The sequence below is a fragment of the Xyrauchen texanus genome, chromosome 4 (genome assembly GCF_025860055.1).
Source record: "Xyrauchen texanus isolate HMW12.3.18 chromosome 4, RBS_HiC_50CHRs, whole genome shotgun sequence".
Lineage (NCBI taxonomy): Eukaryota > Metazoa > Chordata > Actinopteri > Cypriniformes > Catostomidae > Xyrauchen > Xyrauchen texanus.
In genome coordinates, this window is record NC_068279.1 from 32,620,671 (window position 1) to 32,635,762 (window position 15,092).

Genomic DNA, 15,092 nt, shown 5'->3' on the forward strand with positions numbered 1-15,092 from the left:
TTGCAGGATCCACTGAGATATGTCCTATTCACAATTTCATAATTACAGTATGTTGAATGGGATAGAGTTTTGCTACGAATGTTCAATTTACACAATGTATTGAAAGCCACCATTAGAGGGCGCCCTTGTTGCATTCTTAGTTCACAGTAACCCACAAGTCAGACCCCTTGTTATTTTTTTTATTTAATTAGCATTGATTAAATCAAAATATGTGTGAAATGCTTCAGAATATAATCATATCATTTGATGAAGATCATTAGCTTAATGCATTTTGTTACAGAAAACTTGAAAATATTGATTGATTTTTCTCTCTCTCAGCTAAGGCTGGATGTTGTAGCCTGCATGCGCAGGGACACGACTCTGGAGACGGCGCTAAATTCCAAGGCTTACAAACGTAGCAAGAGACAGACTTTGAGAGAAGCTCGCATGACAGAGAAACTAGAGAAGCAACAGAAGATCGAACAGGAGAGGAAACGCAGACAGAAACACCAGGTAATCAATGCATGATCAGGGTACAAAGTGTGATCAATTCAATGTACACAAATTTACAAACTCTCACTGCAAAATACCTATATACAAGAACTAGGGTTTTTAATGGATAAAAAAAGAAATCAAATTGATCATGTGATATGCTGATTAATTAATTGCAAATAAATAATTAGGCCCTGCCTAATAAGTGACATAAGTGGCAGCATAGGGCCCCAGCTACCACCAGTGTGCCCCCTACCATGGGTTCAGTGTGACCAAATAATTATTTTATCCAAGTGTATATAGCACTGGGCACATAGCCCGGCTGTATGCATGCCAATAGTTTGATAGTAGAGTAGAACCTGTCAAAACAATGAAACAATATTATATAAGTATTTAAATTTGACTGATCCTGATTCCCTAAGAAGTTGTGTGGTGACATTAGTAGCCTACGACAGGTGGTTATCAGTATGGGCGACTGGGGTTAAGATTCATCTCTTGCCAATTTCATTCTTCTCCCCATGTTTATCCCATGTAAGTGAAGACAGACAATGACTGTATGACATCAGAGAGTTTATTTTAAATAGAAACAACAAAATGTGTAAGTAAAAAGTCTATGGGAAGTGTGATATAACTGGATTTAAACACAATGTCCTCGCGGCGATCGGGGGCTCACTTAACGTTGGGCAGCACAGAGAACGGTTTGGTTTAGGTGGCGCATGGCTGGCGGGTTTCTTCAGTGGCTCTGCAACTCATGGGCTGGCGGAGATCAAGGATCATGATGCGTGCACAGGGAAGAGTCTCTCTCTCACGTGATAAATCAGGTGCGTTTCCACCCGCGTTTATAGGTGCGTGGTTTCCAAGGTGCGTTTATATACTGTTTTATAAAACATTACAATACATTGCTGTACAATTTGTATCTGCCACTAACTATTTGCCACCACTATTCTCAATAAGTGTAAATAGCATCTACGTTACCGTCATTTGATAATTAATTTATTTCTTATTTGTTTGTGCAGTCTATGAATTTAATTAAAGTTAATTATTAATTTATGCATGTGATTTGTTGTGTTTGCTCAGTTTAGAAAATAATATTCAAATTATTTTTATTTATTGTTTTACTACTGAATATGTTATTCCTGTATTCTTCTGCCTTGCCCTCCCCACAATACAGCGCTTCTTGTCCGGTGTGCGACCGGCTTCAGTATTAAGTAGTAAATGTTTTATCACCCACTTGTAGCCTCAAAAATGTATTATGCCAGACTACATTAAACGGAAGGCCATCTGACAGGGAATTGGAAAGCACACAAATTAAGCTAAATGTAGACTAATGTTATTATATCGATCCCTCAAAAACATATCAAGATAATAATGTGCCCCCAATAATCTATGTAATGTATCGATATTTTATGACATTTCTATTGATTTCCTGTGAGTTTACCTAGCTAGCTAGCCTGTAAAATTTCAGCCACAATGGCAGCGAAGTGCTTTTTCAATCCATCGTTTTTTGTTTTTGTGAGAGATGACGGGCCCATGCACTGTATGATGTGCGTTTTGACAATGAATCAACTTAATTAACATCAGCTGTCACAAAGGCAAGACAAAAAGACCCAAGAGCAGAAGAACAGTTCAAAGGATTTATTAAAAACATATTATAACTTCAGCATATCCACGGTGAAATGTGGAGATCCTGGCACAACTGTAGTAGAAGGTGATGGTTGTGTTTGTCAATGAATGTATGCTGACCATGCAGTGAGCAGATCCGTAAGGAAGTGAAGAGTATCCTTGTAGGTGAGTGTAAGTGTTCTGGTAGTCAGGAGCAGATTTGAGAGGAGTCCGCTGTTGAAGAGATGTGGACGAAGAGAACAGTCAAACAACAAACTGGAAGGCAACCACACTCCCAACATGTGGGCAGAGACGGGCAACCAAAACAAATGCAAAGACAGGACCAACTAGGTAGGGAGAGCGTGGTGAATTTTAACACCAAACAACAATCTAGCAAAGAACATGTGACAAAACAGGCCTTAAATGGCCAGTGAATTATTGGAGAGAAAGGTGCTGTTAGCACGCTAATTAATGGTGTGATCAGTTTTGCCGTGGAAACACTGATCACGCATGCCGACAGCGTCAGAGGCACATAAGGGAGAGAAATAATAAAACAAACAGAACAGGCCGACAAACTCACTGGAACCGAGACATCAGCGAATGACCATTTTGGAAAATGGTGCCTAAAGAGAGCAAATATAGGCGACCTGTCTTCTCTTAAAAAGGAGCTGTTAAAATAGCAAGTTATGCTGATGTATAGTTTAATCAGTCAAGTGAAATTTAAACATGAAAATTACCTCACATTAACATTTGGACACTCCAAAGCAAAACAAAGATTTACAGCAGACTTTCCTTTTTGTTTGTTTGTTTGTTTTTATTTAGCTTTTTTAAAACTTTGTATTTTACGTTTCAATTGAGTTGACATAAGGTTGACAATCATTTCTTGTCAATTCTTAGTAATAGTCTTTTTACCAGACACATGGAGTATCTGAACCAAGAATTGAGAGAAGCTTACTCCTTACAGCACGACAGGACCTAAACTGGTGGTGATGGGGTGGCAGGGTAAAAGAAATGGTGGAATAACGATGCGATGAAGGACAAGGCTTATATTTAGAGTTTTTTGGCCCAATAATTAGTACCTCTGTTTTGTCAGAATTGAGTAGAATGAAATTTCTGGCCATCCAATCATTTATTTCATTGATTCACTCTGCTAATTTGGAGAATTGTGAAATCTCATCAGGTTTTGAAGAAATATAAAGTTGTGTATCGTAGGCATAACAGTGGAAACTTATTCCACGATTCCTGATAATATCTCCCAGGGGAAGCATATACATGGAGAAAAGCAGAGGCCCTAAAACTGATCCCTGTGGAACTCCATATTTTATTTTTGTTTGGTTTGGCAATTCCTCATTTACATAGACAAAGTGGTAGCGGTCTGCTAAATATGACCTAAACCATGCTAATGCAACTCCACAAATGCCAACATAATTCTCTAGCCTATTCAAGAAAATGTCGTGATCTATTGTGTCGAATGCAGCACTAAGATCTAAAATCACTAGAAGATAAATGCAGCCGCGATCAGATGATAAGAGCAAGTCATTTGTAACTCTGATAAGTGCAGTATCTGTACTGTGATGAGGCCTAATTCCTGTCTGAAATTCTTCGTGTATACTATTTCTCTGTAGAAATGAACATATTTGGGGGGATACTACCTTTTCTAGTATTTTTGACATAAACGGGAGATTTGAAACAAATGATGCAATGCTTACTGCGATTCCTCTGCCAGAGACATCGCAAAGGCTTCCACTTCTACAATGTTTCCAAGAGATGAAAATTGCATATCCCAGTGTAACAAGGTTGTTAAAATGGGCAAGGAGGAGGCGGGAACCAGTTGAACTTTCAACGTAAAACTTCATCCAACAGAACTCAAACTTAACATAAAAGACACACACAAACATAACTCTGTGTGTGTGTGCGTGTGTGTGTGTGTGTCTCTCTCTCGCTCTCTCTCTCTCTCTCTCTCTCTCTCTCTCTCTCTCTCTCTCTCTCTCGCTCTCTCCCTTATTCCCCTCTCGGGCCGGCCATGTGTCCTAAAGGCCCAGCCACACCCTCCTCCTCGTCATACCCAGTACTTCACTTAGAACTGAATGTATGCCATCCAAAAAGTCTGTAGTTTTCTTACCACAAAAATAGATGTTATTTGCTTCTATGTGGCTATAATCTTCTCCTTTCAAGAGACTTAATTAATTAACACTTTTTGTTCACACTTAAAGTTATGTGTCTGTGATAAAAAATTTATTTAAACCAAAATGTCTGTCACACACTGACAGGATGATGACTCTTGGGTTTAATTAAATGTTTTAGTTTTATTAGTTTGCTGTACTTTTTAACTATTTATAGTGTGAAATTATCATTTTAAGTTGATAGCCGTAATAAGGAAATTTGTTCTGAAATCCTTGGATTTCACTTCTAATGTCAGAAACCTAAAACATTAAAATATGACCACCTACATTAAGACCAATCTCTTATCAACAGTGCTTATTGAGTGATCAGAAACTTGGTCTGCCCAGGAGAAATAGGATATATACTATTTTTCCTTAGCACCAGAAGAACTAAGGAGAGATAAAACTGTAAATAGTTCACCAAACCTAGTGCTGTTCCTGTCTGTTTGTAGCACCTACATCTCTGCCTAAACTTCTAAAGCATACCAACATTAGAAACAAGCAGCTGAAGTGTATTTTTTTCTGGTCACCTGTCATTTTAGTCTGAATGAACAGTTTCTAGTGCTATTGAACTCGACAGTATACCCTAAGCTCGGGTATAAGCACAGCACTGTTTCTCATTTCACATGCAAAGAAGGCCTTTACAAAGAAGTTCAAAAAGCATAGCAGCAAAAATAACTTAATGAAGAGTTCTTGTTTCAAAAGAACTTTGACTAATGATTTAAGTGGGCCTCTGGAAGAAGAAAATTAGAACAAATGTATGATAAGACCCATTTAAGCACAAATACATTTTAGACCACTTCAGTCATTGATTCAAGTATCCTCTTTTTCTATTGTAGGAGTATCTCAACAGCATCCTGCAGCATGCAAAGGATTTCAAAGAATATCACAGGTCCATCTCTGGAAAAATCCAGAAGCTGTCCAAGGCCATCGCCACCTGGCACACCAACACAGAGAGAGAGCAGAAGAAGGAGACAGAACGCATTGAGAAAGAGAGGATGAGGAGACTGATGGTATGAAGCATTGTTTCCATCACCGCTTTTCTGGAGAAAGTTATTTAAACATGAAATAATATATTGGCAGTAATAGCCAGCTCAATTAATTGCTTTTTCCTCGCCGACTGCACAAAAAAATAAATACATGTACATATAGTGCAAAGTTCTGTCCAATATATGAATGTGGTAGATAATATGGTAGGGAAAAAACAAGCTGTGAAGCTCATGCCTTGTTAAATGGGCATCCCCTTGGAAAAAGGTTTGAAACCACTACTGTAGGAAATACAGGCTACTTGCATTTCAAAACCACCTTTCACAGCTCCCCCTAGATATGTTCTTTAAAGGTTCTCACAGGTTCTCTGTGTGTATTCCCTGATGTAGGCTGAGGATGAAGAAGGTTACAGGAAGCTGATTGACCAGAAGAAGGACAAGCGTTTGGCTTACCTCCTTCAACAGACTGATGAATACGTGGGCAACCTGACTGAACTTGTATATGAGCACAAGGCTGCTCAGGCTGCCAAAGAGAAGAAGAGGAAGAGAAAAAAGAAGGTGTGAGGCAACATGACAATGGCAAACAAATGTCATGCTCATGTGGTTCACAAAACATTTATCCTCAAGTTTGATGTTGTAAAATATACTATTACTTTTAACACATTCAATTCACTTCAGTTCATTTCAATTTATCCCACTGTGGTTCTTGTAAGTCTAATTTTTCTACGCTCACTTAAGCATGTCAATTTAGGAAATGCTTATGATCATCAAACATTTAACACTTGTTTATTCCTGTCATGTCTCAGAAGGAAGCTGGTGATGTCGAAGGAATGGGATCAATTGGGCCCGATGGAGAGGTAAGTGAATCGCTACGAAAATGAAAGCCAAGTAGATGTGAAATAACCGGTCGATGTGTGTCCCTCTGGTAAAAGCTCACTCTGTCAAAGCTAATTGAGCATCGCTCATCAAAGAAAACCTGCATCATGTTTATTTATTCCTGTAGACCATAGATGAGAGCAGCCAGATGAGTGAGCTGCCAGTCAAAGTTATTCAGACTGAAACTGGGAAAGTGCTACAGGGAACTGATGCCCCCAAGTCCAGTCAGTTAGAGGCCTGGCTTGAGATGAACCCTGGGTAAGATGTCTTCAAATTGGACCTTCTGTGTGCATGTTAATTTAAAATACTTCTTGACAGAAACACACTAAGAATATGGCCAGTCTCTTGGATCGAGCTGCTATGAGCCATGTGTTTTCCGCAGTGGGTGGTATAAGAAATGATGAAAGGGGTAGAAAGTAATAGAAATCTATGCGACACAGAATGCAACTTTGTGCAAGCCTCCTTTGCAGCATATTTTTAATACTGTTGAGTAGTGGTGGGCATTATGACTGAATTCTCATACTATGTTGAGAAATTGTATTTCTCAGTAACCGTATATGTGACGATACAGTTATTTTGACTGGACGTTAAATTAAATGAAAGTGAATGGTGACTGAGGCTTACATTCTGTCTAACATCTCCTTTTGTGCTCCATGATAGAAAGAATGTTGTGTGTGGAACTAGGGCTGGGCAATATGCAAAAAATATTTTCACAATATTTTATTGAAAAATATTGCAAAATCTGATTAAATCATCAACCCCCCTGCCGAGGGTAGGTGATTATTTTTGCTTTGTTGATCTTGCTTTAAATATTTTATTCATTTATTGAAACATGACATTTAAATAACCAGTGATAAAAAAATAAGTGATCAAAAATCTTATATAACCACCTCCCCAAATCCAAACATTTACCGTCTCCAACGGCCCCATTTGTCATCACGCAAGTAATCGTCAACGACAACTGGTGGAAATTACTAATAGCCTACAAATTAAGAACTAAAGACAATTATAAATGTAAAGATAATAATAATTATCATAATAAATAAGCCTAATAAATTCCCATGTGTTCCCAAAATAATGCTGCCAAATGAGGGCTCTTGCGTAATGGTGTACAATTAATGCTGCCTAAAGAAAAGAAAATTGAACTCAATTTAAGGTTCAAGGTGTACGTATCTTGTATTATGTTATGATTGAATCATTTTCATTAATACAAAGTTATATATTACATGAAATACCTGCATTTGGACGAGGAGCTTGCGAACTGGATTCAGCCTCGTCACATTTGGCACCCTGGACTACTGTTTAATATATTTGCCGACTTCTCAGATCCATGGGTTTGCCATTTCCAGATATTGTCGATCATCATCGGACAATGAGTGTTGCAATCGGCATCAGGATATTTGTAAGACATTGTCGAAATCTGATTACATCCTCCTATCACCCTATCGTCCTATCGCTGTCATGTCATGAGGGGGAGTACATGATGGCAGAATTGTCTTTTATTTACCAAAATATCACTTTTAAAGTTAAAAACAAAAGATGCTAACCAGTAATACAGTTATAATCAATAAAGTTGTCTTGGCTGAAATCACATGGTAGGTTTTCTGCTTGGTGTTGTACAGGATCATTGGATGGTATATACTGTCATACTGCTTGGCCCCACTGTGGAGAAAGCTTTAATAACTAATAACTTGTTTTAAGCTTGTGTTGTCAATAAACTTTCAAGTATTTACTAGAGAATTATGCCTTTTTAAACAGCTATGAAGTGGCTCCACGTTCAGACAGTGAAGAGAGTGGCTCAGAATTTGAAGAGGAGGTGAGTGTCCTCTTATTTCTGCTCATTAATCATTGACAGCTCCTTGGAGTGGGAATGAATCACACATAAATACACAAACTCATACACATTTTCATCCTTTTCTCTGTGTCTTTAAATCCTTTCCCATATTCCTATTCAGCATCAGCCTTAGTGGGTCTATTCTTCTCAACATATTCCACTATGCCGTTGTCATCGAGTAATCGCAATACATTTAATGAGCATAATCCACTAATAATCCCTTTTAGGATGAAGAAGAGGTGGTCTCAAGAGCTGAATCAGAAGAAAAGAAAGTCATCGATCCCAACAGTGATGAAGTGTCGGAAACAGCAGCCAAGCACATCATAGAGTATGTTGCCTGTTCTCACTTCAAAGCAAAAAATGACTTGTTGAGCTAGAGTGCAAGAAGAGTAGGGTGCCAAGAGTTGGGTGTTGATAGATGTTATGTGTTCTTGTTTTTTTTTCCCCTTCTTGTGTCGTCTCACTCTTAACTGTTCTGTTAGATAGCTCATATAATATATATTATATACAGCATATAAAATTAAACTTTTGAGGCATCTACCAATAGAGCTGGGAACCGAGAACTGGTTATGGTTCAGAACTGGTTCCATTCTTTAGAAAAATACCAGAATTGTATGATCTTTGTGACTTTTGGTTCTGTTAATGGTTCTCTTTCAGTTGATTAGTTTGACATCTCACTATGGGATATGCCTCTTGCGTGGTCATCCATGAAGCCCTATCAGGCTGCTGGTCAGTGCACCAGGGAAGCCCCGCCCCTTCCCTATATGATCAGTAGCACTGGCCCAAAATGGCATCCTACATCTCTTTACTTGTGGCATCCAAGCTACGAGCCCTTTTTCAGTCCACCTATTGTTGAAAACTGTTGGCTAGATTTAAATTCCATAGACAAGCTACCACTTGTAGGACATCAAGCCAAGTAAAACTTGATCACGTGATATGAGCATGAAGTGATCGTCTGTGGAGGCTTTCGGGTGCTTAACGTGGGACTAAGGGCAGCCGGTGGACTTTCTAAGATGGTGCCCCCCTAGGGAGTTGGTGCCCTATGCAGACTGCGTAGTATGCGCATAGGGAGCAGCGGTACTGGTTACTGGCCTTGGCCACTATGAGGCGTGTCAGCGAATTGCATTCTCTCTTGGTTAACCCTGCATGTCTCATGTTCACACACGATTTCTCCAGGGTCAGGTTACGCCCTAACCCGGCGAATGTGCTTAAGGTGATTAAACCTGGTTATTTCATGCAAAGAGTTAGAAATCCCAGCTTTTTACCCTCCTCCTTTTGCTTTGCCAGAGGAGGATACGATGCATGTTTTATGTCCTGTTATGGTATTGCAAGCATATGTGAGTAAAACACAAAGCTTTGGACAGTCAGAGAATCTCTTTGTGTACTTTGGAAACCCAGTGAGGGGTAAGGCATTGTCAAAACAACGATTTTCTCTCTGGATAGTAGAAGCCATTAAATTGGCTTACTCAGTAAAGGGACAGTCATTATCAGGGTGCACGAGAGGGTAACGGATGCTTCTTGGGCTTTTTTTGAAAGAAACCTCCTTGAAGGATGTCTGTGCGGCAGATGATTGGGCCTCCCCGCACACATCCGTAAGGTTCTATTAACCGGATATATAAATGTAGCGAACGAGTCTCGAGCCGGACCTTTTGAATCTATAGGGCGAAACATGCACTTCAGTACTGTTTGATACTAAAAGAATGAATCTAATGAGCTGGTTCTTTTGAATCTACCAGGCGAAACAAACAGCGCTTCCATTTATAGTCCGGTATACAAGTTATCTTATACTGATGAGCAAGTTTTGAATGTCCAACTCAAAATTAAATAAGAACTGTTGAAGTCTCACGAGCCTGAAGTATAGCATTAGGCTACTTAATACTGGTTAATGTTTATTTAATGATGACCTTTATCTCTATAAAATCAAGCAAGGCAGTTACTGACTGAATGTTCATATGACAATGTATAATTAAAGATACACAAATTTTGTTATAAGAAGTGGAATTTTATAAAATAATTAATGAAATATGCCATCACATTTCTTGTTGGTTTAGATTAGTATATTTCAATTATAATTAGGATCTATTATTGGATTGTAATTATGTCTCTTAAAAAGTCTGCAAACACATCTTTTACAAGAATTGTATTAAATTTATTTCTGATTTGGTATTTCTGCTCTGTAGAATCTGAAATGATTTCATTATTTGGTAACAGACATTACAGGGTAGTAAATAGAATATGAATTGCATTTCTCATTTTCAAATAAATAATTACTTAAAAAACAATGTACTAAAAGAATGACTGGAATTGTTACCGGAACCGTTAAGGAGCCGGAATCGTTAAGAGGAATCAGAACCGAATCGTTAAAATCCTTACGATTCCCAGCCCTACCTTCCAATGATGAGTGAACTGAGATAAAAGCCAATTTTTACATGATTTTGGTGCTTGCCAAGTGTTATTTTGGACCCTGAATTTTTACATTAACTTTAATAATAATAGCTAGCTTAGCTGCCAATAGATGGAAGAAATTTACGGAAATTAATCTCACAATCTTTTTTTAGTTAATGCAATTAATCTCACATTTCAATTAGCTAAAATTTGCCTCTAAAAGCACTCATTGGAGACTCTGTATGGAGTGTCTCTTGCTTTTTAGATGAAACTTTATTGTCATTGTGCAGAGTACAGGTACAGAGCCAATGAAATGCAGTTGTTTTCGCATATCCCAACTAAGCTGGGGTCAGAGGGCAGGTATTACAGAAACAGCGCCTCTGGACCAGATATGGTCAAGGGCCTTGCTGAAGGGCCCAACAGTGGTATCTTGGCAGTGCTGGGGCTTGAACCCCCGACCTTTCAGTCAGTAACCCAGAGCCTTAACCGCTGAGCCACCACTGGTCTAATTGAATCTAATCATTCAATCATGTAGCAGCAATAAAATTATGTAGACATGGTCATGAGGTTCAGTTGTTGTTCAGACCAATCACCAGAATAGAGAAGAAATATGATCTACAGCAAGTGACTTTGAGCCTGCAATGATTGTTGGTGCCAGACAGGGTGGTTACAGTGTCTTAAAAACTGCTGATCTGCTGAGTTTACAGAAAGTGGTGTGAAAAATAAAAAACACCCAGTGAGCAGCAGTTCTGTCGGTGAAAAGGCCTTGTTAATTGTTAATGAGAGAGGTCAGAGGAGAAAAGCTTGACTGGTTCATGCTGACAAGAAGATAACGGTCACCAAAGGAACAGCAGTTCTATGCAGAAAAGCATCCCTGAATGCACAGCGTGTTGAACCCATTGGATGGGCTACAGCAACAGAGGAGCACACCAGCTTCCACTCCTATTTGCTAAGAGCAGGAAATTGAGGCTTGAGTGGGCATACGCTCACCAAAACTGAATGATTGAAGATTAGAAAACATCTGATGAATCCCAATTTTTGCTGGGACATGCAGATGGTGGAAGTAGAATTTAGCATAAACGACAAACACATGTTTACATGATTATCCTTTATGTCTTGTGGCTATACTTTTGAAAGAGTGAGTATTTTAACATTCCAAAATTGGCCTCCACTCACTTACATTGTAAGTGCTTCACTGTAACCCAAGATTTTTTACATTTTTTAAAGAAAAGGAGGGACGAGTCAAAATACGTTTTTGTGGTAATTAATATTATGCCACAAATGCTGTGAAAAACACAGGTCTCTTTTGCACCATTGCATGATTCTTAACTCATGACCACTTTGATTTTGATCAATATTGATGATTTTTTATTTTTGTAAAATGCAATATGAAACAAGGCCTATTTCACTAATACTGTATAAATATAGTTACAATCAGTGTGTTGCTAAAAAAATAAATCATTTTATAATAAGCAGGTAATTTTTTAATGCATCAAATTAATTTAACATCGTTAAACATATCCACTTAAAATTGATGTGTAAATTTTTCGATGTTAAAATTTGTTCTCGTATCTCAGCTTAATATGCAGATTCAACAATAAGTAAGCCCTGAAAAGGAAGGTTGATTTCACCTAAAAGTGTAACTCTGTGGCTTTGTGGCAATTCCTTAGATTCCTCTGTTTGTTTGAGTAGCCCTCACAGCCCGACACAGCAATATTGGCATGACCAATGGTGTGAGATTTGGGTGGGACTATCTGTTTGTACAACCAGTGGAATATAGGGGAGGTTTCTGAAATATGTTTAAAAACCGTTATAGTTTTTTTTTGTGGCACAGAAATTACACATTGTAGCTTTAAAATGACATGTTACATGAACTTTTGAAGCCCTAATAATTACATAATATTAATAATTAATAATATTGTACTATTAATATATATTATGTATTAGTGTACTCTGTTTTGTATGATTATTTGTTTGTTAGTGTGTCAGCTGTCTTGTAAATCTGTTTGTAATTCTATGCTTCATGAGTTTGGAAATCTACATTATTAAATGTACAAATGGTAGACTGATCCTCATACACTTCTTGGTTATATTGTGTAGGTCTGCTAAGCAGGATGTGGATGATGAGTACAGTGTTCAGGCAGGCCAGACCAGCTCCCAGTCTTACTATGGAGTAGCCCATGCAGTCATAGAGAAAGTGGAGAAACAGTCCACCCTCCTGATCAATGGAACACTCAAGCACTACCAGGTAAACCAGTTAAAACAAGCTCTGAAAATGTTGTACAAACTCTCCACGCAGGCTTACATTCAATCTTTTTCACAGATAGGTATATTGGTAGAATTATTGAAAGGGATTCTTTTCTTTAGAACTGGAAGAGGCTGCAGGAAAGAAGTCGAAAATCAAATATCAAAAATTGAGTTGCTAGAATTGAATCTGTTATCCCCTTTGGGTGGTAATTGATTTAGCTGTGGATTTCAAAAGAAGAAAACAGGCCTCTTATCTCCCAATTTTCTTTTCTTTCCCCTTCTGATTGCTGGGGTTTTACAAAGAAAATTTCAGGCGGTCTGTAATGTCAGCATTAGTGAACCATGCTTTGTAAAACACCAATTGAGTCTTTTGTCCCACGTTGTTCATTGAACAACTTTAGGATCCATGTCTCCTCAGTTATCAGTGTGTGATGCTTTTAATATTTTACCACAAAATAACCTAGCCTTTTTTTTTTCAGATTCAAGGGCTTGAATGGATGGTGTCTCTGTACAACAACAACCTGAATGGTATTCTGGCAGATGAGATGGGTCTGGGCAAGACCATTCAAACTATCGGTCTTTTCACATATTTGATGGAACACAAGCGCCTCAATGGGCCATACCTCATCATCGTACCACTCTCGTAAGTCCAACAAACAAGCTGTGAATAGCGGGATAAGATGTGTAATGAGGTGAGCTGTCTTAGAGGATTTGCAGCTCAATGGCTTCATTAAGTAACTAAACAGTGTTAAACACAGTTCAGTTGACGGCTAATGACTGAAAATGCTAGTGAGAGTGATTTGCGATATTAAGTTTAAGAGGCAGCATATGGCACTGTTACAGGTCACTGAACAGATGATCATGGATCATGCATGGTCAGGTGGACAGAGCATGAATGAATTTGATTCCTTGATGGTTGAACATCATGTAATATTATTTGTGTAGTCAGGCTTTGCGTCTCATTTTCTCAAATAAAATAGCATACAGAACATTTAGATTGTAGCCTGTCATTATCCAGCTGATGTCACTGAAACGTGTTGTTGCGTGAAATGTGATGTCAGTGAAACGTCTGTTAAATCCTCCATGGAACACAGTAAATCTTCCACACAATGACCCTCAGCAATACCAGGCACCACATTTTAGCAAAAGTTATTGTTATTGATTTGTGGATGGGGCAGAAATGTCTTCAAACTGCCTCAACTCACATCCATTATTAGCTCTGGCCAAGGTCACACAATCACATATTATTTAGAGATATAACCTCAATTAGAGGTAAGAAATATCAGTGGTTTCTCGTAAAAAAAATAAATAAAAAAAATGACAATATTGATTTTTGAAACAGGACTTTGTCCAACTGGGTTTATGAGCTGGACAAGTGGGCACCAAGTATCGTGAAAATTGCCTACAAGGTAAGAATTTATTTTTTTCTTAGTATAATTTATTATTGTAGACAATATAATTTTATGATGTAATATAGCATAAAGGTAATGCAATCAGAGGCAATAACTGTTCTTATCAAATTTGTCAAAGGGCACACCATCAATGCGGAGGTCTTTGGTGCCACAGCTCCGTAGTGGGAAGTTCAACGTTCTTCTTACCACGTACGAGTACATCATCAAAGATAAGCACATTCTTGCTAAGGTAAAGGCCATTTCCTTACCCTCATGTTGTTCCATCCAAACATGTATTGTATGTCTTATGTGGAAGACAAAAGGAGATGTTAGACAGAATGTTAGTCTCAGTCACCATTTACTTTCAGTATATGGAGAGAAAAAAAAATAAATTGAATGGTGACTGAGACTAAAATTAGCCTAACATCTCCTTTTGTGCTCTGAAAGAAAGTGTTTTGAAAGAAAGAAAGTAATTTGGGTTTGGAACAACATGAGGGATACTAAATTATGACAGAATTTTCACTTTTGGTTAACCTATACTTTTAATTCTCAATTCCACGCAGATTCGCTGGAAGTACATGATTGTGGATGAAGGCCACCGCATGAAGAACCATCACTGCAAGCTCACGCAGGTGTTGAACACTCACTACGTCGCTCCAAGGAGGCTGTTGCTCACTGGGACCCCACTGCAGAATAAGCTACCTGAGCTCTGGGCCCTGCTCAACTTCCTCTTGCCCACCATCTTCAAAAGCTGCAGTAACTTTGAGCAGTGGTTTAATGCTCCCTTTGCTATGACAGGAGAAAGGGTATACTATTATTCTATCTTTCACAATGGAAATTTACCTGGCTGTAGAGTTGGGGTACTCGAGTTCGGACTCAAGTCTGCATCACAAGTCCAATTTTAAGACACTTGGACTTGTCACGGACTCTGATGCATTTTTACTCTGACTTTACTCGGGCTCGAGCCTTTCGGACTCTGGATTCCATGGCATTTGTGATGCAATAACAAACAAACAAGCAAACAAATAACTTAACATAGGGTGACCATACATCCTCTTTTTCCTGGACATGCCCTCTTATTCAGACCTGAAAAAAGCATCCGGCCGGGGTTTTAAAAATTGCCAGATAGCAGCAGTGC

General features: G+C 38.5%; 1 protein-coding gene across 1 annotated transcript in view; it reads left to right on the forward strand.

Moving 5' to 3' along the window:
• The window catches only part of LOC127642708 (probable global transcription activator SNF2L2), a 73,779-nt gene that overhangs the window by 20,922 nt on the left and 37,765 nt on the right, over window positions 1–15,092 (forward strand). The window contains exons 7-18 of the mRNA XM_052125237.1: window positions 319–492; window positions 5,075–5,248; window positions 5,612–5,779; window positions 6,028–6,078; window positions 6,225–6,355; window positions 7,856–7,913; window positions 8,159–8,259; window positions 12,417–12,564; window positions 13,043–13,206; window positions 13,906–13,972; window positions 14,094–14,204; window positions 14,518–14,760. Coding sequence (XP_051981197.1) covers window positions 319–492; window positions 5,075–5,248; window positions 5,612–5,779; window positions 6,028–6,078; window positions 6,225–6,355; window positions 7,856–7,913; window positions 8,159–8,259; window positions 12,417–12,564; window positions 13,043–13,206; window positions 13,906–13,972; window positions 14,094–14,204; window positions 14,518–14,760 — 1,590 coding nt within the window. The remainder of the gene's footprint in view (window positions 1–318; window positions 493–5,074; window positions 5,249–5,611; window positions 5,780–6,027; window positions 6,079–6,224; window positions 6,356–7,855; window positions 7,914–8,158; window positions 8,260–12,416; window positions 12,565–13,042; window positions 13,207–13,905; window positions 13,973–14,093; window positions 14,205–14,517; window positions 14,761–15,092) is intronic.